This window comes from Anolis carolinensis, chromosome 1 (genome assembly GCF_035594765.1).
Source record: "Anolis carolinensis isolate JA03-04 chromosome 1, rAnoCar3.1.pri, whole genome shotgun sequence".
Taxonomy (NCBI): domain Eukaryota; kingdom Metazoa; phylum Chordata; class Lepidosauria; order Squamata; family Dactyloidae; genus Anolis; species Anolis carolinensis.
The window spans coordinates 144,002,307-144,022,900 of record NC_085841.1 but is presented as its reverse complement, the minus strand read 5'-3'; the positions used below and the strand labels follow the sequence as shown (position 1 = coordinate 144,022,900).

The 20,594-nt window shown below is 39.6% G+C and overlaps 1 protein-coding gene across 6 annotated transcripts in view; it reads right to left on the bottom strand.

Moving 5' to 3' along the window:
- asap2 (ArfGAP with SH3 domain, ankyrin repeat and PH domain 2) overlaps positions 1–20,594 on the bottom strand; it is a 148,950-nt gene that overhangs the window by 49,238 nt on the left and 79,118 nt on the right. For all 6 annotated transcript variants that reach the window (XM_062983549.1, XM_016996639.2, XM_008117675.3 and 3 more), the window contains 5 exons: positions 18,455–18,540; positions 11,906–11,981; positions 10,414–10,500; positions 6,866–6,969; positions 6,688–6,757 (listed from right to left, as the gene is read on the bottom strand). In XM_062983549.1, the coding sequence (XP_062839619.1) occupies positions 6,688–6,757; positions 6,866–6,969; positions 10,414–10,500; positions 11,906–11,981; positions 18,455–18,540 (423 nt within the window). The remainder of the gene's footprint in view (positions 1–6,687; positions 6,758–6,865; positions 6,970–10,413; positions 10,501–11,905; positions 11,982–18,454; positions 18,541–20,594) is intronic.

Here is a 20,594-nt window from a genome sequence, read left to right as displayed (position 1 = left end):
ACACCAAATCCATTCCCATTGGTTCAACTTCCCCTACTCCAGGACCCATCTGGGCTCAAGAAATCAGGGCTAGTCAGCAAGCAGATGCCTGGGCGCAGGACCAACTTCGCCAAGGTCTGCATTTCCCCTTTTCGCTTAAAGATGGGCTGCTCTGCTATAGAAATCATGTTTATATCCCACCCGGACCGGGCAGGGAAAAAGCGCTTCGTCTGTGTCATGACTGCAAACCAGCAGGACACTTCGGACTATTTAAAACTATGCATTTGATCCTAAGGGATTTTTGGTGGCCCAAGATCCGCAAGGATGTGGAAAAATATGTCAACACCTGCCCAGTATGCCAGCGCTCCAAGATACGAAGGGAGAAGCCCTCAGGGCTTTTACACCCCCTTCCTACCCCATCTCGCCCATGGGAAATAATTTCCGCGGATTTCATCACTGACCTACCACCTTCCTGTGGATTCACCACGATCTTAGTGGTGGTGGACCTATTCACCAAGTTAGCCCATTTCATTCCCTGCGAAGGCCTCCCCACGGCCAAGGAAACTGCGGATCTATTTCTTCAACATGTTTTCAGACTACATGGATTGCCCAAGAGTTTAGTCACAGACCGTGGATCTCAATTCACCTCTCGTTTTTGGAAGGCACTACAAAAACTATTGGGCATAGACTCTCGCTTATCTTCAGCTCATCATCCCCAAACAGATGGGCAAACGGAGCGCACCAATGCCACTTTGGAGCAGTATCTTCGCTGTTATGTAAACTATCAACAGGACAATTGGGCTTCTCTGTTACCACTGTCTGAGTTTGCCTACAACAATGGAGTTCAAGCTTCTACAAAAGAAACGCCGTTCTTTGCAAACTACGGCTTCCATCCACGTTTCTTCCCCCCTGTCATTGAAACTTCAGAGGTTCCCGCAGCAGAGGATTGGCTGCAGGAACTCACAGCGGTGCAACAACTTTTGCTCCAGCAACTGGATCAAGCCAAGGAGGACTATAAACGCCACGCTGACAAACATCGCCAGCCGGGCCCCGAAATCAAGGTAGGAGATCGGGTTTTCCTGTCCACTCGCTTTCTGCCCTCCCACCGCCCTTGCCGGAAGTTAGATGCCCGTTTCATTGGTCCCTATCCAGTGGTGGCGCAATTAAACCCCGTGACTTTCAAACTCCAACTTCCGCGTTCAATGCGCATTCACCCAGTGTTTCACCGTTCCCTGCTCCTTCCGGCGGATGGTGTGCGACCTGATACAGACCAACCGGCCCCCCCTCCTGTTTTGATGAATGGGGAGGAGGAGTTCGAGGTTGAGGACATTTTGGATTCTCGCTTTCACCGCCGCCGCCTACAATATCTCATTGACTGGGTGGGTTTTGGCCCTGAGGAACGCTCTTGGGAAGACGCCTCCACAGTCCATGCTCCTGATCTAACCCGTCGCTTTCATCAGACCTATCCCACCAAACCACGACCTCGCGCCTCGGGGAGAGGGCCCCAGTTTGGGAGGGGCCTTGAGGAGGGGGATAGTGTGATGACCCATGGGCCTTGTAGTCCTGCTCAGGACATTGTAATTCCTGATGAAGATGAAAACTTGGGTTTTTTACCTTTCCAGTCTGAACTGGATTCCTCTCAGCCAGATCTTTCCCAGGCAGATCTGGGAACCTTGCACCTGCAAGAAAGTTGTCTCCCAGAAGTATGTCAAACAAGCCCAGAGCCTACTTCTCCCGTATTCTTGCGCCGGGAGTTTTGTAAACAACAGAGAAGTTTGGATTCAGCTTCGCGCAGGAGTGCGAGGATTGCAGCTAAGAATGTGGCCAATTAAGACTGCTTCTCGTGAGAATCTTTGGGGAGTCTCACATCTGGTCTCAGAGTTAGCTTTCGGTTCTGATTCCCAGAGAACTGCTTCGGCGGGAAAGCTAGACTCTATTTAGGTGTTTTACCCGCGTAGTAACTTCGCGGAGTCAATTCGTCAGCCTTCGGAGCGAGTTGTGTCTGGACAGCGCGCTCCGATTCAAGCCTCGCTCCTGCTCAAGCCTTGCCTTGCTATCCAGCCTTCGCCTTGCTTCCCAGCCTTGTTTATCTACGGACTTTGCCTTGTTTCCCAGGATCAATCCTTGCCTTGTTCCACGGATTTATCAAGTTATTCCACGGACCTTGTTCTTGTTCTTAGTTACCTTGTTCCACGTTCAAGCCTTGTTTCAAGTATCAAGTTATTTCCTAGCCTCGCTCAAGTTTCATGGACTAAAGGACCTTGTCATCTCCCCTCACTTTGCTTGGCAAAGTGAGTGTTTCGGTTATTGGATTACAACTTTGGACCTTAATATTTCTTATTGGACATTGCTTTTTTGGACTAATTCTGACCTTTCCTGAAAGGTCTAATTCTGAACTATTTTCTACACTCGTTTTTATTAACTTTATATATTCCTTCAATAAAGATATTAGATAGATTCTGGCCTCTGTGTATGGTTATTGGTGCTCTGCAGCCTGGGTCGTGACAGTCTGCAACAAGTCTGCCTAAATCTATTCTTTGCAAAATTCACACTCCCCCCCCACAAATCTCAGAATATTTTTTTGCACAGGAAATAACACTTTCTTTTCTCTGTTTCCTGAACAGAAAATACATGTGCAAAGTTTGCACTAAAAAGTCACAGACTGTGAAAATTCTTATTATCTTAAGCTTCCCATTAGTCTCTTGACACTCAAGTGACACATTTTTCTACTATTTTTGAATATTTTCAAATATTCTTTCTATCTCAAATTCACATGTAGGAAGAGAAGAAAGGAGACAGAATGTGCAGACTTGCAGTTTGTTCACAATCAAACATTCTGAGCCAGAATGAACTACAGGCAAAGGGGAAATTAAAGAAAGCTGCCTTGAAAATAAAAATAAGATCAATTGTTTTTTTTATTCCAATATGGAATTCAAGCACAAATATACAGGAAAGGTAGAGAAGCTGGATGTCCATAAACAAAACAAGCCATAATAAGATCCTTCTGCTATGTTTGGTATCAATCAATGCAAAAGAAGGCATTTCTCTGCTTAACATTTCCATCTTCATTGTCAAAAGAAGGTAAGAAGATTTATAGACCTAAATTCAATGACACATTCCATCTAGAGTGAGCCCATGAAATGAAATGCTGACGTTAAGCCAAAATCCATATAAATTCAATCTATTCAATGGATCTGTTCTAGAGCGGAATATCATACAGATTTAGGGTCATTTAAAATGAAACATTTCAAACTGGATTAGAAATTATACACACTACAGCCTTTTAGTATAATCATTTCCCTGAATTAGTTACGCAATCATTCCTTAAATGATATGGTTTAAAATCATAACTGAATGTAACATTAGAACATATTAAAATCTATGTTCTGTGATCTTATATCACACAGTTTGGTATAAAGGAGAGCGAAAAGTTACTAATTCTCGGGGGGGGGGGGGGAAGGAAGAACGAGTGGAAATATATCACTAAATGTTGGATTTAGCCTTATCTTCTGTGGAAGCATAGAAATAGCTAGTGGGAGTACAGGCATGGTAACATAAATATGGTAGTACAATACATTCTAGATCTATAACTGTAACTTATGAACATTGATACTATGAAACATCAGAGGTATTGTTTCCATGTCATTGAGAAAGATGGTCTGAACAATACCAGGATTTGCTTGGAGGCCCTTAATTTGCAAGTAAATGATCTTTTCATTGTCCTTGTAGGTATGCAGAAAGAACCAGAGATGAATTTTCACAGCTGTTATCCTAACACACCAAGCATTCAGTTGAGGAAGTGGCATATAGGAAGGTAGAAGGATTTTGGAAATAAAGGTTTTGTTTAGCTATGTGCATGTTTCAATCAATGGGACATATGATTTTAAATCACTCCCCATTCAATTAATTGAACAATATAGCCCAATATCAAAGAGAGATTTTGTTTTATTTCATTAACAATCATATAGTGCTGATAACTTCAAGGTTGGACTTCTGTAATGCAGTTTACATTGGGCTACCTTTGTACCAAGTTCAGAAACTTAAATTAGTTCAAAATACCATAGCTTCTCGCTTCTCAGCCTTTTGGCTAAAATCAAGTGTAGCCAGACTAATTACAGGAACATCTAGGTACAATTAAAGACTGATCTCTTACAGCAGGCCTACCCAGTCAATTTTAATCTGTATTTCATCAGTGAATTTTAACTTGTATTTTAACTCTATGTATCTTGTATGTGTTTTACTAGAGTTTTATCACCTGTTTTAATGAGGGATAGATGGGTAAGAGGATGGTAATACTGTATTATTATTATTATTATTATTATTATTATTATTATTATTATTATTTTATTGTATGACACAGCAAACAAGATAGATATGCTGGATTTCGTTTCAAAAAATCACAAGTCGAACACTTCCCAAGTGTCTAGGACTGTGTGATGTATTTTCGGATGATACGTGCAGATCCCAGTAGGGTGGCCTTTTGATAGATTGTAATTTTGTCAAAGTCTATTGTTTCCAAATGCCGGCTGAGATCTTTTGCCACGGCACCCAGTGTGCCCATCACCACCGGGACCACCTGCACTGGTTTCAAGTTCAATCTTGAGGTCTTGATAGTTTTTTCTGTTGTTTTTCGTCAATGTGACTGTCACCTGGGATGGCAACATCAAGGATCCAAACCTTTTTCTTTTCCACAACTGTGATGTCTGGTGTGTTGTGTTCCAGAACTTTGTCAGTCTGGATTCGGAAGTCCTACAGTATCTTTGCATGCTCATTTTCCAATACTTTTGCAGGTTTGTGATCCCACCAGTTCTTTGCTGCTGGGAGGTGGTACTTGAGACATAAGTTCCAATGAATCATTTGGGCCACATAGTTGTGCCTCTGTTTGTAGTCTGTCTGTGCGATTTTCTTACAGCAGCTGAGGATATGATCAATGGTTTCGTCGGTTTCCTTGCACAGTCTGCATTTTGGGTCAACAGCTGATTTTTCGATCTTGGCCGTAATTGCATTTGTCCTGATGGCTTGCTCCTGGGCTGCAAGGATCAGGCCTTTTGTCTCCTTCTTCAGGGTCCCATTCGTGAGCCATAGCCAGGTCTTCTCCTTATCAGCTTTTCCTTCAATTTTGTCAAGGAACTTTCCATGCAATGTTTTGTTGTGCCAGCTGTCAGCTCTAGTTTGTAGTGCGGTTTTCTTGTATTGGTTTTTTGTCTGCTGTGCTTTGAGGAGTTTCTGATTTTTGACTTCAATCAAAGCAGGTTCTTCACTTTGCTTTACATATTCTGCCAGGGCATGTTCTTCTTCTTTGACTGCTTGTTTTACTTGTAAGAGTCCTCTGCCCCCTGATCTTCTAGGCAGATATAGCCGGTCAACATCACTGCGAGGGTGCAGTGAATGATGAATGGTCATGAGTTTTCTTGTTTTTCTGTCCAAGTTGTCCAGTTCCGCCTGTGTCCAATTTATAATGCCAGCAGTATATCTTATGACAGGTATGGCCCAGGTGTTTATGGCCTTGATGGTATTGCCTCCATTGAGCTTGCTTTTGAGAATTTTTCTGACCCTTTGTGTGTATTCTTTACTGACCACAGTCTTCACATGTTCATGCTTGATGTTGTCCAGCTGTAATATGCCCAGATATTTATAGGCCTCTGGCTGGTGACACTTTATTGTTTGGCCATTAGGCATATTTATGCCCTCACTTTCAATGATTTTTCCCTTCTTCAATGCCCGTGTCGAACATTTGTCCAAGCCAAACTCCATGCTGATATCAGTGCTAAAAATTCAGACAGTGTTAGTCAGAGACTGGATTTCAGTTTCCGTTTTCCCATACAGATTAAATGTATTTCCTTCAGAGCTGCTAAGAGGCAAACTGTCTGGAATTCCTTAACCCCAAAGACTATGCCCCTGTGAGGGAAATGAAGTAGAAACAATAGAACACATTTTATTGCAGTGCACAGTATCACACGGTGCAACGTAGTCAATTTTTATATCCAATGGTGTCCCGCATGCCCAGCCATCCCTCACAGGGGATTGTTAGATATCTTTAAGAGGACAAGTGCCACAGGGTGACCCTCATAGTGGCAAAATTCCTCACAATGGCAACAAGGCTGAGAAAGAAACTAACCTCGGATAGGGGTATTAATTGAAACCATGTATTTTAATCCTGGAAAATGTACTTCTCCTGACATTGGAGATTTTATTAACAACTGTTTGTTTATGGTGGGTCTACAGACTGTGATAAAACTGTATTATTATACAGAAATTCCCCCTTTCTTAATCAGAAAGCTTAAATTCACAGCTTTTATTCCAGTTGCGACTAAATATTTATAAAAGAAATACAATACTGAAAGGAATCCTTCTAATCATGAGGCTACAATTTCTAAAAACACACATGCCTTACAGCATGTTACTTACAGTCTCCTCAGTTATCTGCACAGAAGAGTGCTTCAATATTTTTATCAGCATAAGTCAAATATTTGCTTGTTTTCATAATTCATCATCAGACACAGGAGCAGTTGAGTGGGCAGGCAGATCAAGAGTATTTATTTCTCATAGCAATTCTGCCAAGGTTTTTTCTTTTTCTTCTAAGTTGCAGTCATTTCACCAAATATGTTTTATAAAAGATTAAGTCAGTTCCACAGCTATAAATACAACTGTATCCCAATTTGGCTTTTGGTATTAGTAACAAGCTGTGTACTATAAACAAATACTTACTGTACCATGGGAAATTGTAAGGAAACCATTTTTAACGGTGCACTTCCTCTTCTGCCACACTTTTCTGATTCTGGAATTTTTTTTCATAAAAAAGACAACAAAATAATATAAATTTGGTGTAACTTATAACAGAAGAAACTAACACCTTTCCCCTCTAACATAACAGTATTATACATACCCATCACTTTTCTTATAGAGGCTGCCATCTCTTTCAGTGCCATGCTCCTTGTTTCCCTGAGGTTGATGTAAACTATAGGTTGTACTTTGGCGGAGCTGAGAATCCTACAAACATTGAGAATTAGGTTTGATTACAGAACACTGTGCCCTGTGAACTCATCCACCTCTTTCTTCTGCTCCTACTATTAATAACCATAGAATTACATCTACAGCACATAAAATCAAACTATTTAAAATCCATGTTCTTTTAATGTTTTATGAATAAATGTTTACATCTCTTCAAATATAATATATCTCCCTTGTAAAGGTTTTCTTCACATACGATTCAGGACTGTATTGACTTGGATTATATGGTAGTGTAGACTAATGTAATCCTGTTCAAAGCAATTAATCTGCATTCTGAAACTATGGCAGTGTAGATCCAGTCTTAAGAGTGCTTTGCAGAAACTTTCTTCACACTTTGCAGCATTGTACCATGGAACTAAAATGAATTTAATTGTTATTGCTAACGTTAATGTACAAGATGTTCAACACGGGGAACATAAACAACAGTTTTATTGTGGTGTAAAACCTAAGTAAATAAAAACAAACTGGCACTTGTTGATTACATAAAGCAATCCCTCGTTGTCTTAGTCAATACATACCCTGTTTCCCCCTAAAATAAGACATCCCCAGAAAATAAGACCTAGTAGAGGTTTTGCTGAATTGCTAAATATAAGGCCTCCCCCAAAAGTAAGACCTAGCAAAGATTTTGTTTGGAAGCATGCCCGCCAAACAGAACACCAGAGCATGCAGGATCGATAAATGTATGTACCATAGATTGTTGTACATGGAAATAATGGTAGTAACAGGAAATTCTTGATAAGATTATGCTGGTTTGTGATGACAACTACTGTACAGTATATAATAAATGTTCTCTCTTTTTTTGTTCAACAATAAATGTGAATTCTTCTTCATGGAAAAATAAGACATCCCCTGAAAATAAGACCTAGCACATCTTTGGGAGCAAAAATTAATATAAGACACCGTTTTATTTTCGAGGAAACACGGTAGTAGAAACACATTTTTCAGCAACTACAGTATCTTCTTGTATATGTCTCTATTGGCATTGTACACATGTATCCTGAAGCTTTTGCCCACTTTTCTCAACAAAAGTGCTGCGGCTGTATCAGAACGAATGGGGATAGTTGCTGAAGAGTTACTTGCATGTCTTGCCATAGATGCTTAATTGGACTGAGATCTGGGCTTTGGCTGGGCTATCCTAAGACAATCAGGTTCTTGATTTTAAAGCATTCCAGTGTTACTTGGATTGTTGTCTTGATGCAAAGTTCATCTCAGCCCTCATCACAAGTCCCTTGCAGACTGCCAAGTCTGCCAAGGACTTTGTGAAAATAAAATTTTGCCTTTGGTTACTGGGATTTCCAGAGCTTCTAAGTAAGGCCCCCGCAGTTCACCTGGGCAAAGGAAGAAGCACATCTTAAAGCTTTAAAAGGTGCCTGGGTGTGACGGCATAGTTATTGATCTTTATGAAGCAGCTTGTGTGGATAAATGTTATAACAAACAATGGGTAATTCCAGAAATAAATGTATTTAACCTGAAACCAAGTTGGGCTGGAACTGTGCACAGGTGAGCTCCACTCCACTCTTTCTGTGACTTCTGGAAGCAGTGGATGGCATCAGATATTAACATGAGGCACAGCAAAAAATTATATTTATGCAGCAAACAAGACCAGTTTGTTTTTATTTACTTAATATATTTTATACCACAACAAAAACATTTTGCACCTCCACAATGGTGAGTATCTTGCATATATCAAGTAGTAATCACGTCAGTTTAATTCATTTCAATGTAACACAACAAAGCTTGACAAAAATCAAAAGTGAATACTTTTGAAAGGAATTGTATGGGAATAATTTTTGTGCTTCAGAGTTTAAATGATAAATATGGAGCAGAGGAAACATATATTGCAGGTACTCTACATACAAACAGATCTCTCACACATTTGTATAGACTGTAATACAAAACACAATGAAAGACCATGGGAGTCTTAAGCTGACAAAAACAAGCAACTGCATTTCAGTAAATAATGGGTTTTTGAAGAAGAGTCACAGAATACTCTAATTAGGATTCCAGAATATTCCAATCCATTTTCCTTTCCCTCATTTTTCCTGGAAAGTTTTATTTTGGTATGTGTCGGGGGGGGGGGGGGAGAGGGGTACTTCTGTAAACCTTGTGTTGTCCCACCCCAGTTCGCTGATATTTTCCTCTTGTGACTATTGGCTATATAAGCAGCAGCATGAAAAAGAATCAAAACCGCTATCTCTTATAATAATAGTTTTGTTTGCATTTAGTTCATCCAAGTAAAATATACATCCTTGTGAGTTGCCAATTACAATTGGGATAATCTGGCGAACTGTTTCTTTACACACAGAACCCCAGTTACTTGAAAAGCACATGACAACAATGTAATATACTGTTAAAATATTCAAAGGACTTACTCTCCTAGACTTCGGGTCACAAAAGGCAAGCGCATTTTAGGAAGAAGAGAAAATCAATTGCAGTGCAGAAAAGAAGCATATCAGAGAGCATCTCAGAGACATACAGCAACAAGCTATTTATATATTAGCATCCCAAAAGGACATAAATCTGAAAGCATGCTTTTCGGTGCTTATTTGAATAGTAACCATGGTACCACAGAACAGATTCTGGACTCAAATACTATTCATTTTCATCAACACTAGGCACCATTACATTTATACCTCCACAAAGACACACTTTTTGTCTCCCTACCTTCTTCTTCCCCCCTTTGATAAACACTAAGGATTTACGTTTAAGCTCGGTCATTTGAAAGCCATTTTGATGTGTTCCTTAATGGGACTATTACATACTGAAAAACTACTCAAAAGGGAGTAATAGTTACGTACCATTGCATAATAGTTGCTCCCCTCTTTTTCACAATAAAGGGGGGGGAGTACAACTATTAAGTGATGAAATATGTTAGATAAAGAGTTCAAAATGCTTTACGTCTTGCTTGTGGTCACCAGGTTGTCCCTCCAATTAGAAAAGAAAACAAGGGCCAGTTCCACCATCATGATTTATAGGATGTATTGCACAGACTTTTAAAGAATAGCTCTTTGATTTTCATTTGTTTGTATGTGCCATTTGTCTAATTGTCCAAAGCTGATACAGGACCTACCGCAGAGCATTTGTCCTTGAAAAACCAGTAAAACATCAACCTACAAAGAACTGTTTTTCACTTGTTCCATTTTCTGGGAAATTTTCCAAAAGCTATCACATATATGCAAAACGTGGTATTTTGACTCTCCCTTGATAATTGAAAAAACAGCAGTTGCAGAATCTGTACTAAAATGCTTCAGTGAGATAGAGACAGAGAAAAAGGGTGGGACAGAAAGCCTGGCAGAAAATCTGTTTTGTAATATAATTTCACCAAACGCTTATTCCTACAAAAGCACTATTTCATGCAGTCAATAAAATTGTAAATGTTTCCACAGAATCAGAAAAGTATGTTAAATCACCTTACATGCTCACCTCTTTCTGATCAACTTGAAGAGCAGATTTTAAAATATCCCTAAGTTGAATTAATTGCTTTCTTTCTTCATCCTGCACTTGCTTTATCTGGAATGGAGATATAACAAAATGCATGAGCGTGGACAGATGAAGAGGCAACACTGTTGTTCTCTTAAATAGTGTTAAGAAATCAGGGTTTCCTTACCAAGGGAAAGTGGAAATTTATTTACATCACTTTTACCCCGCCCCTCTCACTCATAGGAGGCCCAAGAGGAAGCTGCCGCCGTCGAGCTCATGGCTGCCTCTGCTTCCCCCTCCGCTGCCTCCTCCTCCTTCGCAACTTCCAGACGGCAGCTTCCTCCCGGGCCTCCTTGCAGCTCTGCACCCTCTTCTCCATGGAGCCTGCCCTGCCATCCGCCGCCTCTGAGCAGCTGGTGGGAGCCTTTGAGCTCCCCAAAGGTGAGAAATCTTCCATTGGAACTTCTTGGAACTTCCTTGGAGCCTGCCTCCCTCCCTCGAGGCACCTTCCCCCCGTGGCCTGACCAAGCCCCCACGCCTCGGATAATGTGACTCTTGGTTAACCGGAACTCTACTGTAATAATATCCCCTCTAACCTCTGCCACAGTCTAGTGCCCATTGGCTTTGCTCTATGATCTCTGTATGTTTAGCCAAACAATGAAATTGACCACTGTCTACTTGCATCTGATAAAGAGGTTGGTACAGTAGAGTCTCACTTATCCAACATAAATGGGCCGGCAGAATGTTGGATAAGCGAATATGTTGGATAATAAGGAGGGATTAAGGAAAAGCCTATTAAACATCAAATTAGGTTATGATTTTACAAATTAAGCACACAAAACATCATGTCATACAACAAATTTGACAGAAAAAGTAGTTCAATACGAAATAATGTTATGTAGTAATTACTGTATTTACGAATTTAGCACCAAAATATCACGATTTATTGAAAACATCGACTACAAAAATGCGTTGGATAATCCAGAATGTTGGATAAACGAGTGTTGGATAAGTGAGACTCTACTGTAATATAAAATTCTAACAAGTGAGGTCAACTTTGGGGGTGGTGGTGTAATTTCACTAAAATTAAGTGAAACCTGCTGGGATTAGGAGAACTTGGCTCACCAGCATCAAGAGCAGTGCAAATATTGGTGCACTGTTCTATGACAAGAGGCAGGCCTTCAATAATACAATGGCAAAACAGTGACACTGAATAAGAACGGTTAGGTCCTTTCTACACTGCCATATAATCCAGATTATCAAAGCAGATAATCCACATTATCTACTTTGAATTTATATAAATTTACACAACCATATAATCCAGTTCAAAGCAGTTAATTTGAATTTTATGTGGCGGTGCAGAAGAGGCCTTAGACAACAGAAAATATTACTTTAGGACTCTTTTGAATTAGCTCACAGTTTCCTCTTTTATAGGTCCCTTCTTCCATTTTCAGAAGAACTAAATAGCTAATACAACAGATATCTGGCAACTCACTGTGTGTAGGTCTGTAGAGAGCTTCTCTATTGAAGGTTTGAGACTTTCGACTGCTTTCAGACCATCCTGAAAGAAGCTTTGGGAGAATAAAAAACTTATAGAAAAAAAAGCAAATTGTGCAAATTAATTTACACTGACTGAAATTTTTTAATGTCAGAGACTTGAAAATGTTGCTCAGTGGTACATGTTGCAATGTTAAAATCTATTTTTAAAAATTATCACAAATACTTTTCTAAACCACTTCCACAATGTAGAATCTCTTTTTTTGTAAAGACAGGTAACATTCAACAGTTTTGATGTGAAGACAACTGCCAAAAATACCTCTTTTTAGATTCCACAGACTGAACTTGAGGTGCTTCTACACCGTAGAATTAATGCAGTTGGACACCACTTTAACTGTCATGGCTCAATACTATGGAATCCTAGGAGTTGTCATTTAATGAGGTACCAGCACTCTTTGGCAGAGAAGGCCAAAGGTATTGTGAAAGTACAATACCCATGAGTCTAAAGCAGTGGTTCTCAACCTGTGGGTCCCCAGATGTTTTGGCCTACAACTCCCAGAAATCCCAGCCAGCTTACCAACTGTTAGGATTTCTGGGAGTTGAAAGCCAAAACATCTGGGGACCCACAGGTTGAGAACCACTGGTCTATAGCACTGAAGCATGGCAGCTGGTGTCAAACTGCATTCATTCTACACTGTAGATACACTCCCAGACTAAGGTGATTACCAACTAATATTTTCATACTGTTAGAGCAATAGTTAATCCAACCTTTGCCTCTATTTTATCACATGACATTGTGGATCTCCAAGTGTACTGTAGATTCATTGGGAATTTGGGAAGGGGAATAATCCATTAATGACTCCTTTGCAGCTAGTTGTCAATAATGACCTTAAATGCAAATGCCTCAGTTTGTTTCATTGTCAGGATGACTGGATACTGGCCAAGGTGTGATCTGCTTGGCCTTTCCTTGGGACCCCCAAGGAAATCTCCAGCAGGATAATCTCAAATGTTTTCCAATGCTTGGGGGGGGGGGGGGAGACTTCCCAGGAGAATAGTTGTGTTTCCTGATCTGCTTTCTATGCTCTGTGCTCATGAAACTCTTTTTTAGATGTTTAACTTAAAGCATAAGTGTGATGAGATTGAAATGAGTTGAAATCTGTTGTATAGAAGTGTGGGGTTGTTTGTTTTTTTTGAACAGGGTAAACTGAAACAACTGTCTATTGCAGTAATTCCCAACCTTTGGGCCTCCAGGTGTTTTGGACTTCAACTCCCAGAAACTTCAGTCAGTTTACCAGTTGTTAGGAACTGTGGGAACTGAAGTCCAAAATACCTGGAGGCCCAAAGGTTGGGAAGCACTGGTCTAGTGTGATAACCATATTTGTTTTTCATAGGAATAATGCATAAAAAGCAGCAGTGGATGGCAGGATACATTTTTCTTCATGTTTTGTCTCTCACAATGAAAAATCTGGGCAGTGGTGGGCAAGTTATAATGACATCATGAGGCAATTGCATTATTGCAGCTTTTAAAAAAATATATAAAGTTTAACTAGGAAAGCAAACAAGACAATGATAACGGCATTAGCGCAGATGAAAAACCTGTGGAAGCTCCACTATTAAAGTGCAAATGCCTGAGGGCAGAGGGTTGTTTTTTCTCGTTCCTTCTAGTAAAGCACCATGTACAGTGATGGTGCTGTATAAATAAATGATGATGACAATACAATGAGGATGCAATACAATAGCATCAAAAATCAGTTATGGTCATATGTGCATGTGAAGCGTATTTTGAACAGAACAATCTTCTATAGCAGTGTGGGGTGATGACTCAAGGCAATGCCAAGAGTAGAACCAATGAAACCAGTGGTAAAAGTCCATAAAGACTAAGTTGATTTCACACGTCTGTCATTAGTATGACTGAATTTGGATTTCCTATGAAGAGATTTTTATGACAACAATGTTCAAAATTAGAAGTACAACAACTCTAATCCCAGAATTACACCCTTAAGTCTCAAAAAATCTGATATTCTGAGAAAAAGATATGATTTGAGACATTTTGCTGCAATATTTGTTCTAAAGCTATTCTGCACCCACTTTTCATTTGAACACGGGGATCAGAAATTGAAAGATTAACCAATTCCCAAAGCTTAAAAAAGAGAAAAAGGGATTGGTATCGCGTGCAGTACAGCTTACATGTGAAGACAGAAGCATTCAGTCCTACATAAAATAAAAAAATATAGTTCATGACATCATGATGCAGTTGTTGGCTAAGATTCAAAACAGTCATTTTCACTACTGCAGTCCCCTCATCCAACAAAGAAAAACTGCCAGAACGAGCTACAATAATCAGAGGTATAAGGGCATCTATTTATATAAATTGATATAATTTTTGGAAGTGGATTTAGACTCTGTCTTGGATCACAGTCATACTGAGTGCAACACCCCCTAACCTTCTTACAATCTCAGGCAAACAAAAATTAACTTCAAACACTGCATTTTATTGTCTACTCTGTTATGCTGGTTCATTTGCATGAAAGTCACTATTGATCCAAACTCTCTGTAAGAACAGCAAAACCTGGCTCATGCTACATGCGCTGCATATTGTAGGAATCAAAGGGAATCAAAAGAATCAGTGTTTCAAGCTTGAACACAGAACAGCAGTTCCTTCAACAGTCAAGAGCTCTCAACTTAGGCAGAATTAAGCAAGGGCTTTCAATTCACTTCTGTGCTGGGGCCAGCTCCAATTGGCAAGCCCTCTGAGAGTGAAATAAAGGGAAGCCCGTATTTATTTCATAGCTCCATGTGTACAAACACATCTCAGGGGAGTCCTGAGTGGTCAGGTTATTTTATCTTGCATGTGCAGACTTGCTGCAGTAGAATCAAAACACAGAGACATCACCGAGCACATCAACCCTAGAGAACAATATTTATATCCTTGGTCCTGCATGGAGTGCAGATAGTTTATAACCTTATGGTCAAAATGTGGTCCAGGGACTCCATGTGGCTTCAAGGCTTAATCTCTCCTCAATCTTAACCTTTTTTTTCTGATATACAAAAGTGAATATATTGTCTTTTCTGGTAGCCTCCAGCAGTGGTAATCCACTTTTTAAACTGGCTGCAGCTTCACACACCCTCCATTGTATAAAATGTTTAAAATACCTTAGTTTTTAAAAATTTTACCTTTGTTTTCTCAAACTAAGGGCCCTTCCACACTGCCCCTATATCCCAGGATCTGATCCCAGATTACCTGTTTATCCCAGGTTACCTGACAGTGGGAACTCATATATTACAGTTTAAAGTAGATCATCTGGAATCAGATCCTGGGACAAAGGGCCGTGTGGAAGGGCCCTAAGAATGGACTTCTTCCTACTCTTGACTTTTAGGGGTTTTTTTACACTCTGTTGCATCTAGAGCAGGGGTAGGCAAGGACCATTTTTGTGCTCACAGGGAATGCATTTTAGAGTTTGAGAACATTTTCAACATGTTTTGCCCTACCTCTCTTCCAGCCCATTTTAGCCTTTAAAAAGCCTTTAAAAAAGGAATTGACTACAAAAATTAAGTGAAACTTGCTAGGACTAGGAAGCAGGAGCATTGGACTCACCAGCATCTGGAGCAGTGATGATATTGGTGCACTGCTGTGACAAGATTCCTTGTTATGTCAAGTTATTAAAAAAATAATCTTTTCCTAGGCCTACAACAGTCAAGGGGAAATGACAAACATACAACCCATAGAGCACCATTTGGGGATGTTCAGGGGAAAGGGCCAGGCTGTGTTGCAGCTGGTTAGTAGCTAGCTGCAATAAATCACTACTGACAAAGAGGTCATGAGTTTGAAGCCAGCCCGCATCGGATTGAGCGCCCGACCATTAAAAATAGCCCAGCTCATTGCTGGCCTAAGCAACCCAAAAGATAGTTGCATCTATCAAGTAGGAAAATTTAGGTACCGCTTTTGCATGGAGAGTAATGTAACTAATTTACAACACCATAAAAATTGTCCAGCAACATGCAGAAAAGGAATGAGGAAGCAATCCATCAAGGACTCGGTGTCACAGTGGATGATGAAGCAGCATCTCCCCCTGTGGCTGGAATGAAGCATACCCTCATGAAGCCTGGAAGCTGGAAAATGTTAAATTGCCTTTGTGTCTTCATCACTGTCTGTATGTCTAATGGTACTGAATGTTTGCCATGTACATTGTGATCCGCCCTAAGTCCCCTTTGGGGCAAGAAGAGAAGAATATAAATACTGTAAATAATAAATAAATAAATAAATAAATAAATAAATAAATAATGCTTTTGTAAAGAGAACAATGTGGGGCTCTGATCCTCCAAATCTCCTGGGGATCTAATACAGCTCCCCTAGCCTCCAGAATCTGACCGCCTCTCTTTCAGATCTACAGAGTTTCTAGGGTAGAAAATAGAACTTTGGAGCTGCTGCAATGAACCATCCCTGCTTTATACCTTCTTTGGGAATCTCAGCTTTCATTGATAAAGAAAAGATTCAAGCACCGGTAGATCATCTTTGCAGCTCCATACAACCAAGAACCAATACAATGCTCAGTACTCAAAAAGGGTTCCTAGCTCTAACATGCTAATTCTTCATAATCTGCACCATCATCATCATCTAGTACCTTTGGGAGTCAAGAGTTCTTAGATTTTAAAAAGAGCAATACAGCTAAAAGCATACAAAAATTGAACACTAAAGTGCAACCAGACCATTCAAAGCATTGAAAAAAAAATCAAACCTACACTTAAAAGGATAAAATGCAATTAAAAATATGAAAAGATTTTTAGAAATCCACATACAGAAATCACTCTTGCAGCTCAGCAAGAGTTTAACTACCAGAAATCCCTTATGGAACAAAAACTTTGTATGCTATTAGCTATATTGTATGCTATTATCTGTATTGGAAGGAGATGTTCTGGTGTGATCTTGAATTCAGCAAAGTGAATGGCTAATTTTCTGAATACCGGTAAATGAATACAAGAGGGGAGTATTATAAAGTCAAGCTATCTGCTGTGCTTTTGCATGCAAAAACACAGAGGAAGCTGGCAGATGAGGTGTTTCTTTGTTTTATGTCTGAGCAAATGTCTCCTGAAGTATTCAAAACAGAGATCAATTTGGGAAATAAGCTTCTTCCTCCCACTCCACACCATGCAAACCACTAATGATCATTAGCATGTTATATGGAATCAGTTTCTTTCCACAATGTTACAAACATAACTATATTATCTGGCTGCTCAGGTAAAAACTAGGTACTGTAAAAGGTTAGAAATTTCAGTTTAAAATCTGACCCAAAAAAACATGGTTCGACTTATCCACAGATAAGTTTTATTCTTATCTTATTATAAAAACTTATTGAAAATAAAGGAATAATCTTCTCTGAGTAGAGTGGAGAAGGGCAAGAGCATAGTCTGTCCCAGGAGAAGCTAACAGAAACACTAACCTCAACTACTATCTCAATTGCAATGCCACTTCTGTCCCGTTTTTGATTGGCAGGGAAATGGCAGGCAGAGGGCCACACTGGTGCTGCCCCTCCTCAATGAATGACCCTCTACTTAAATGGGATAAAGGTAGTACACCTTTATACTACAGGTCAGTAGCTTGTAGTTTTCAGATTTTTCCCCAAAGTTACTAAAAACTATTTGAGTTGCTGTTAAGAACCAGGGAAGCAAAGAACTGCTTTTTAAAAACAGAATGCGACTACCAGTGAGGAAGGAACTCAGAGATATGACTTTAATCACTTACCTTTTAGTATCTTTTCAACCCCTGTCAATCCCACCCCTTCCTTAGTATTAATTTAGTGATTAAAATTAAGACATCTCTCCTTATTTCTTTCTGAGCTCAACAGCCTGGTTCTTCCTTTTCTGTAAATCCTAACTATGTATTGGGGGTGGGGGGAGAGACCTTGTGTTTGTCACAGGACTCATTCTGCAAAATATGAAAGCAGCTTGTAGTTCATCCTTTTTGCAGTGTAATTACTAATCATGCCAAATAGCCATGTGGAAATTATGAATGATAATGCCTTGTGGGAGCCCCTGGTGGCACAGTGTGTTAAAGCGCTGAGCTGCTGAACTTGCGGACCAAAAGGTCACAGGTTCGAATCCGGGGAGTGGAGTGAGTGCCTGCTGTTAGCCCCAGCTTCTGCCAATCTAACAGTTCGAAAACATGCAAATGTGAGTAGATCAATAGGCACCGCTCCGGCGGGAATGTAACAGCGCTCCTTGCAGTCATGCCAGCCACATGACCTTGGAGGTGTCTATGGACAACACTGGCTCTTCGGCTTAGAAATGGAGATGAGCACCAGCCCCCAGAGTGGGACACAACTTGACTTAATGTCAGGGGAAAACCTTTACCTTAATTCCTTGTATTATCTCAGTCTGACACTTAATTTCATTTGAAATAATACATTAACAAGACAATGAATGACCTTTAAACTATTCAACCCTGTGTAAAAACAGCAATGAAATGGACATGTGGCTAACATAGATTTGTATAAATAATTTTTAAAAAACATTATTAACAGTTCACATTTAATCATACTGTAAAACGTACTTGCATTGTGCGTGGAAATACTTGATCAGGTTTTGAAGCAAGTCAACTCCCTTTTTAATCTTGATTTCATTCACTTTTAACAGGTACTGCCAAGGTAATAACACGAAATGAATATTAACTGTTGTTTTAGCATATGATTTGCATAGTGGCAGTTAAATGACTCTATATACAATTTTAAGAATCTGAGTAATGTCATCAAGTGGGATGGCATTGCCCATGGTGAAATATGTATTGAGGAAGTTTCTTCAGTCATCCAACAAAACCAAATTAAACAACAAGCCATGATCCAAGGGACTTATCCTGCACACTCAAAGCTATATTAACAAGGGCTTCCTTCTTACATATTGAAAAATGCACAAAGAATGCACAAAATGTTTCCAAACATTTTGAGATGCAGCACAGGCGTTTCTCGTAGCTATAATTTCCAGCTAGAAATATTTTCCAAGACTGAACAAAAAGAGAGTACAACGTTTTAGCCTGAGATCTAAGCATACAGTACTTTAAAACTGAACATAAAGTTTGCATCTAAGTGAATGGGTTTAAGGCTGGCATTCCCCTCCACCAGGGATGTGGATGTTTAAACATAAGTAAGAAGGAACTACATTGGTGGTGCTGTTCAGTCCTGGTTTAAATATCAAAATATTGATTACAGCTCCGCAAAACTAGCTAAATGTATCAGAGACAACATCCTTGGTAGAGGAGGCACATATTAATTGACTCAGCAAGCAAACCATTGTGAGCCAGCTATGCATATATTAAGCAAAAACTTGCCTAAGCACTTGATATGATTCATGTTTGTTCATGTAAATAAAGCTGTGCACCATCTGCTTTTTGTTAAATTTTAAAATCTGGATTAAAAAAACCATGACTACCTACTATCTATGACTTATAATGAACCTCCCCAATAAACACACATGCAACAACAAATTTTCTTTTTTTCTATCACAGCATACAAGGCACTGTCCCTCTGCAGAGCAGTTTAAGACTGAATAGTTATTTATCTTTTCATTATTTTAAGAAATGAGACACTAAAACAAAAGAAACAGAATAAAATTAAACCTGCAAGTTAGATTGTAAATACACATGCATAAACTACAACACATCTTTTGTTTTATTATGCATCACTGAAAATTTCCTGACTTTACTATTGAAAATTCCTATCAATAGACACTTGATCACACAGCAGAACAAGTGTCCACTGCCAAATATTAAAATACCCTGTCACACTGGATTAGTTCAGATGATCACTAAATCATGGACTAGAGTGGCACTCGCCAATCTACTATCCTCCAGATTTTTGGACTGCCATCCCATTGACCCAGTTCATTAGCCATATGGTTGTAGTCCAAGACTTTAGGAGGATATCTGATTCAGGAAAGTTGGCTTGAAGAAATTGCCATGGGATTATGCACAATCTCATCCTTGTTGGTTCAATTTTTGGGTTGCACTAACTACAGTTTGCTGTGATATACAAATTGAAAAACCATGATTAGTTGTTGTTGTTGTGTGGCTCTCCATACTTTTCAACTAATGGTGAACCTAAGGCAAATCCTAGAAAAATTTGTTCAGAGAGGATTCAGAGAGTATAAGATGGTAAGCTTTCACCATTCCATTTATAGACACTAACTACAATAGAAGTCAAATCTTTGTTGTTGTTAACTGTCATCAAGTCGACTTCAACCTCTGGACGCTCTATGAATGAGAGACCTCCAATGCCCCTTCTACACTGCCCTATATCCCAGCATCTGATCCCAGATTATCTGCTTTGAATTGAATTATATGAATCTACACTGCCAGATAACCTGAGATAAACAAATAATCTGGGATCAGATCCTGGAATACAGGACAGTATAGATTCAGCCCAAGTCATCCTATCAACAGCTTTCAGGTCTTCATTCTCAAGGCCATGGCTTCCTTGATTGAGTCAGCCCAACTAGAAGGCAGTCTTCCTCTTTCCTTTCTACCTTATCAAGCCTTATTGCCTTTTCTAGTGAGTTGTATTTTCTTAGGGCGATTTTCTTTTGAAATTCATTTGTGGACCATTATCCAATGTATGCTTGCAAAATGATCCCTAGTGTCTTTCCAGAACTCAACTTGGACTCTTGGCATTTCTCAATCCATATTCTTCTAGAGAAAGAGA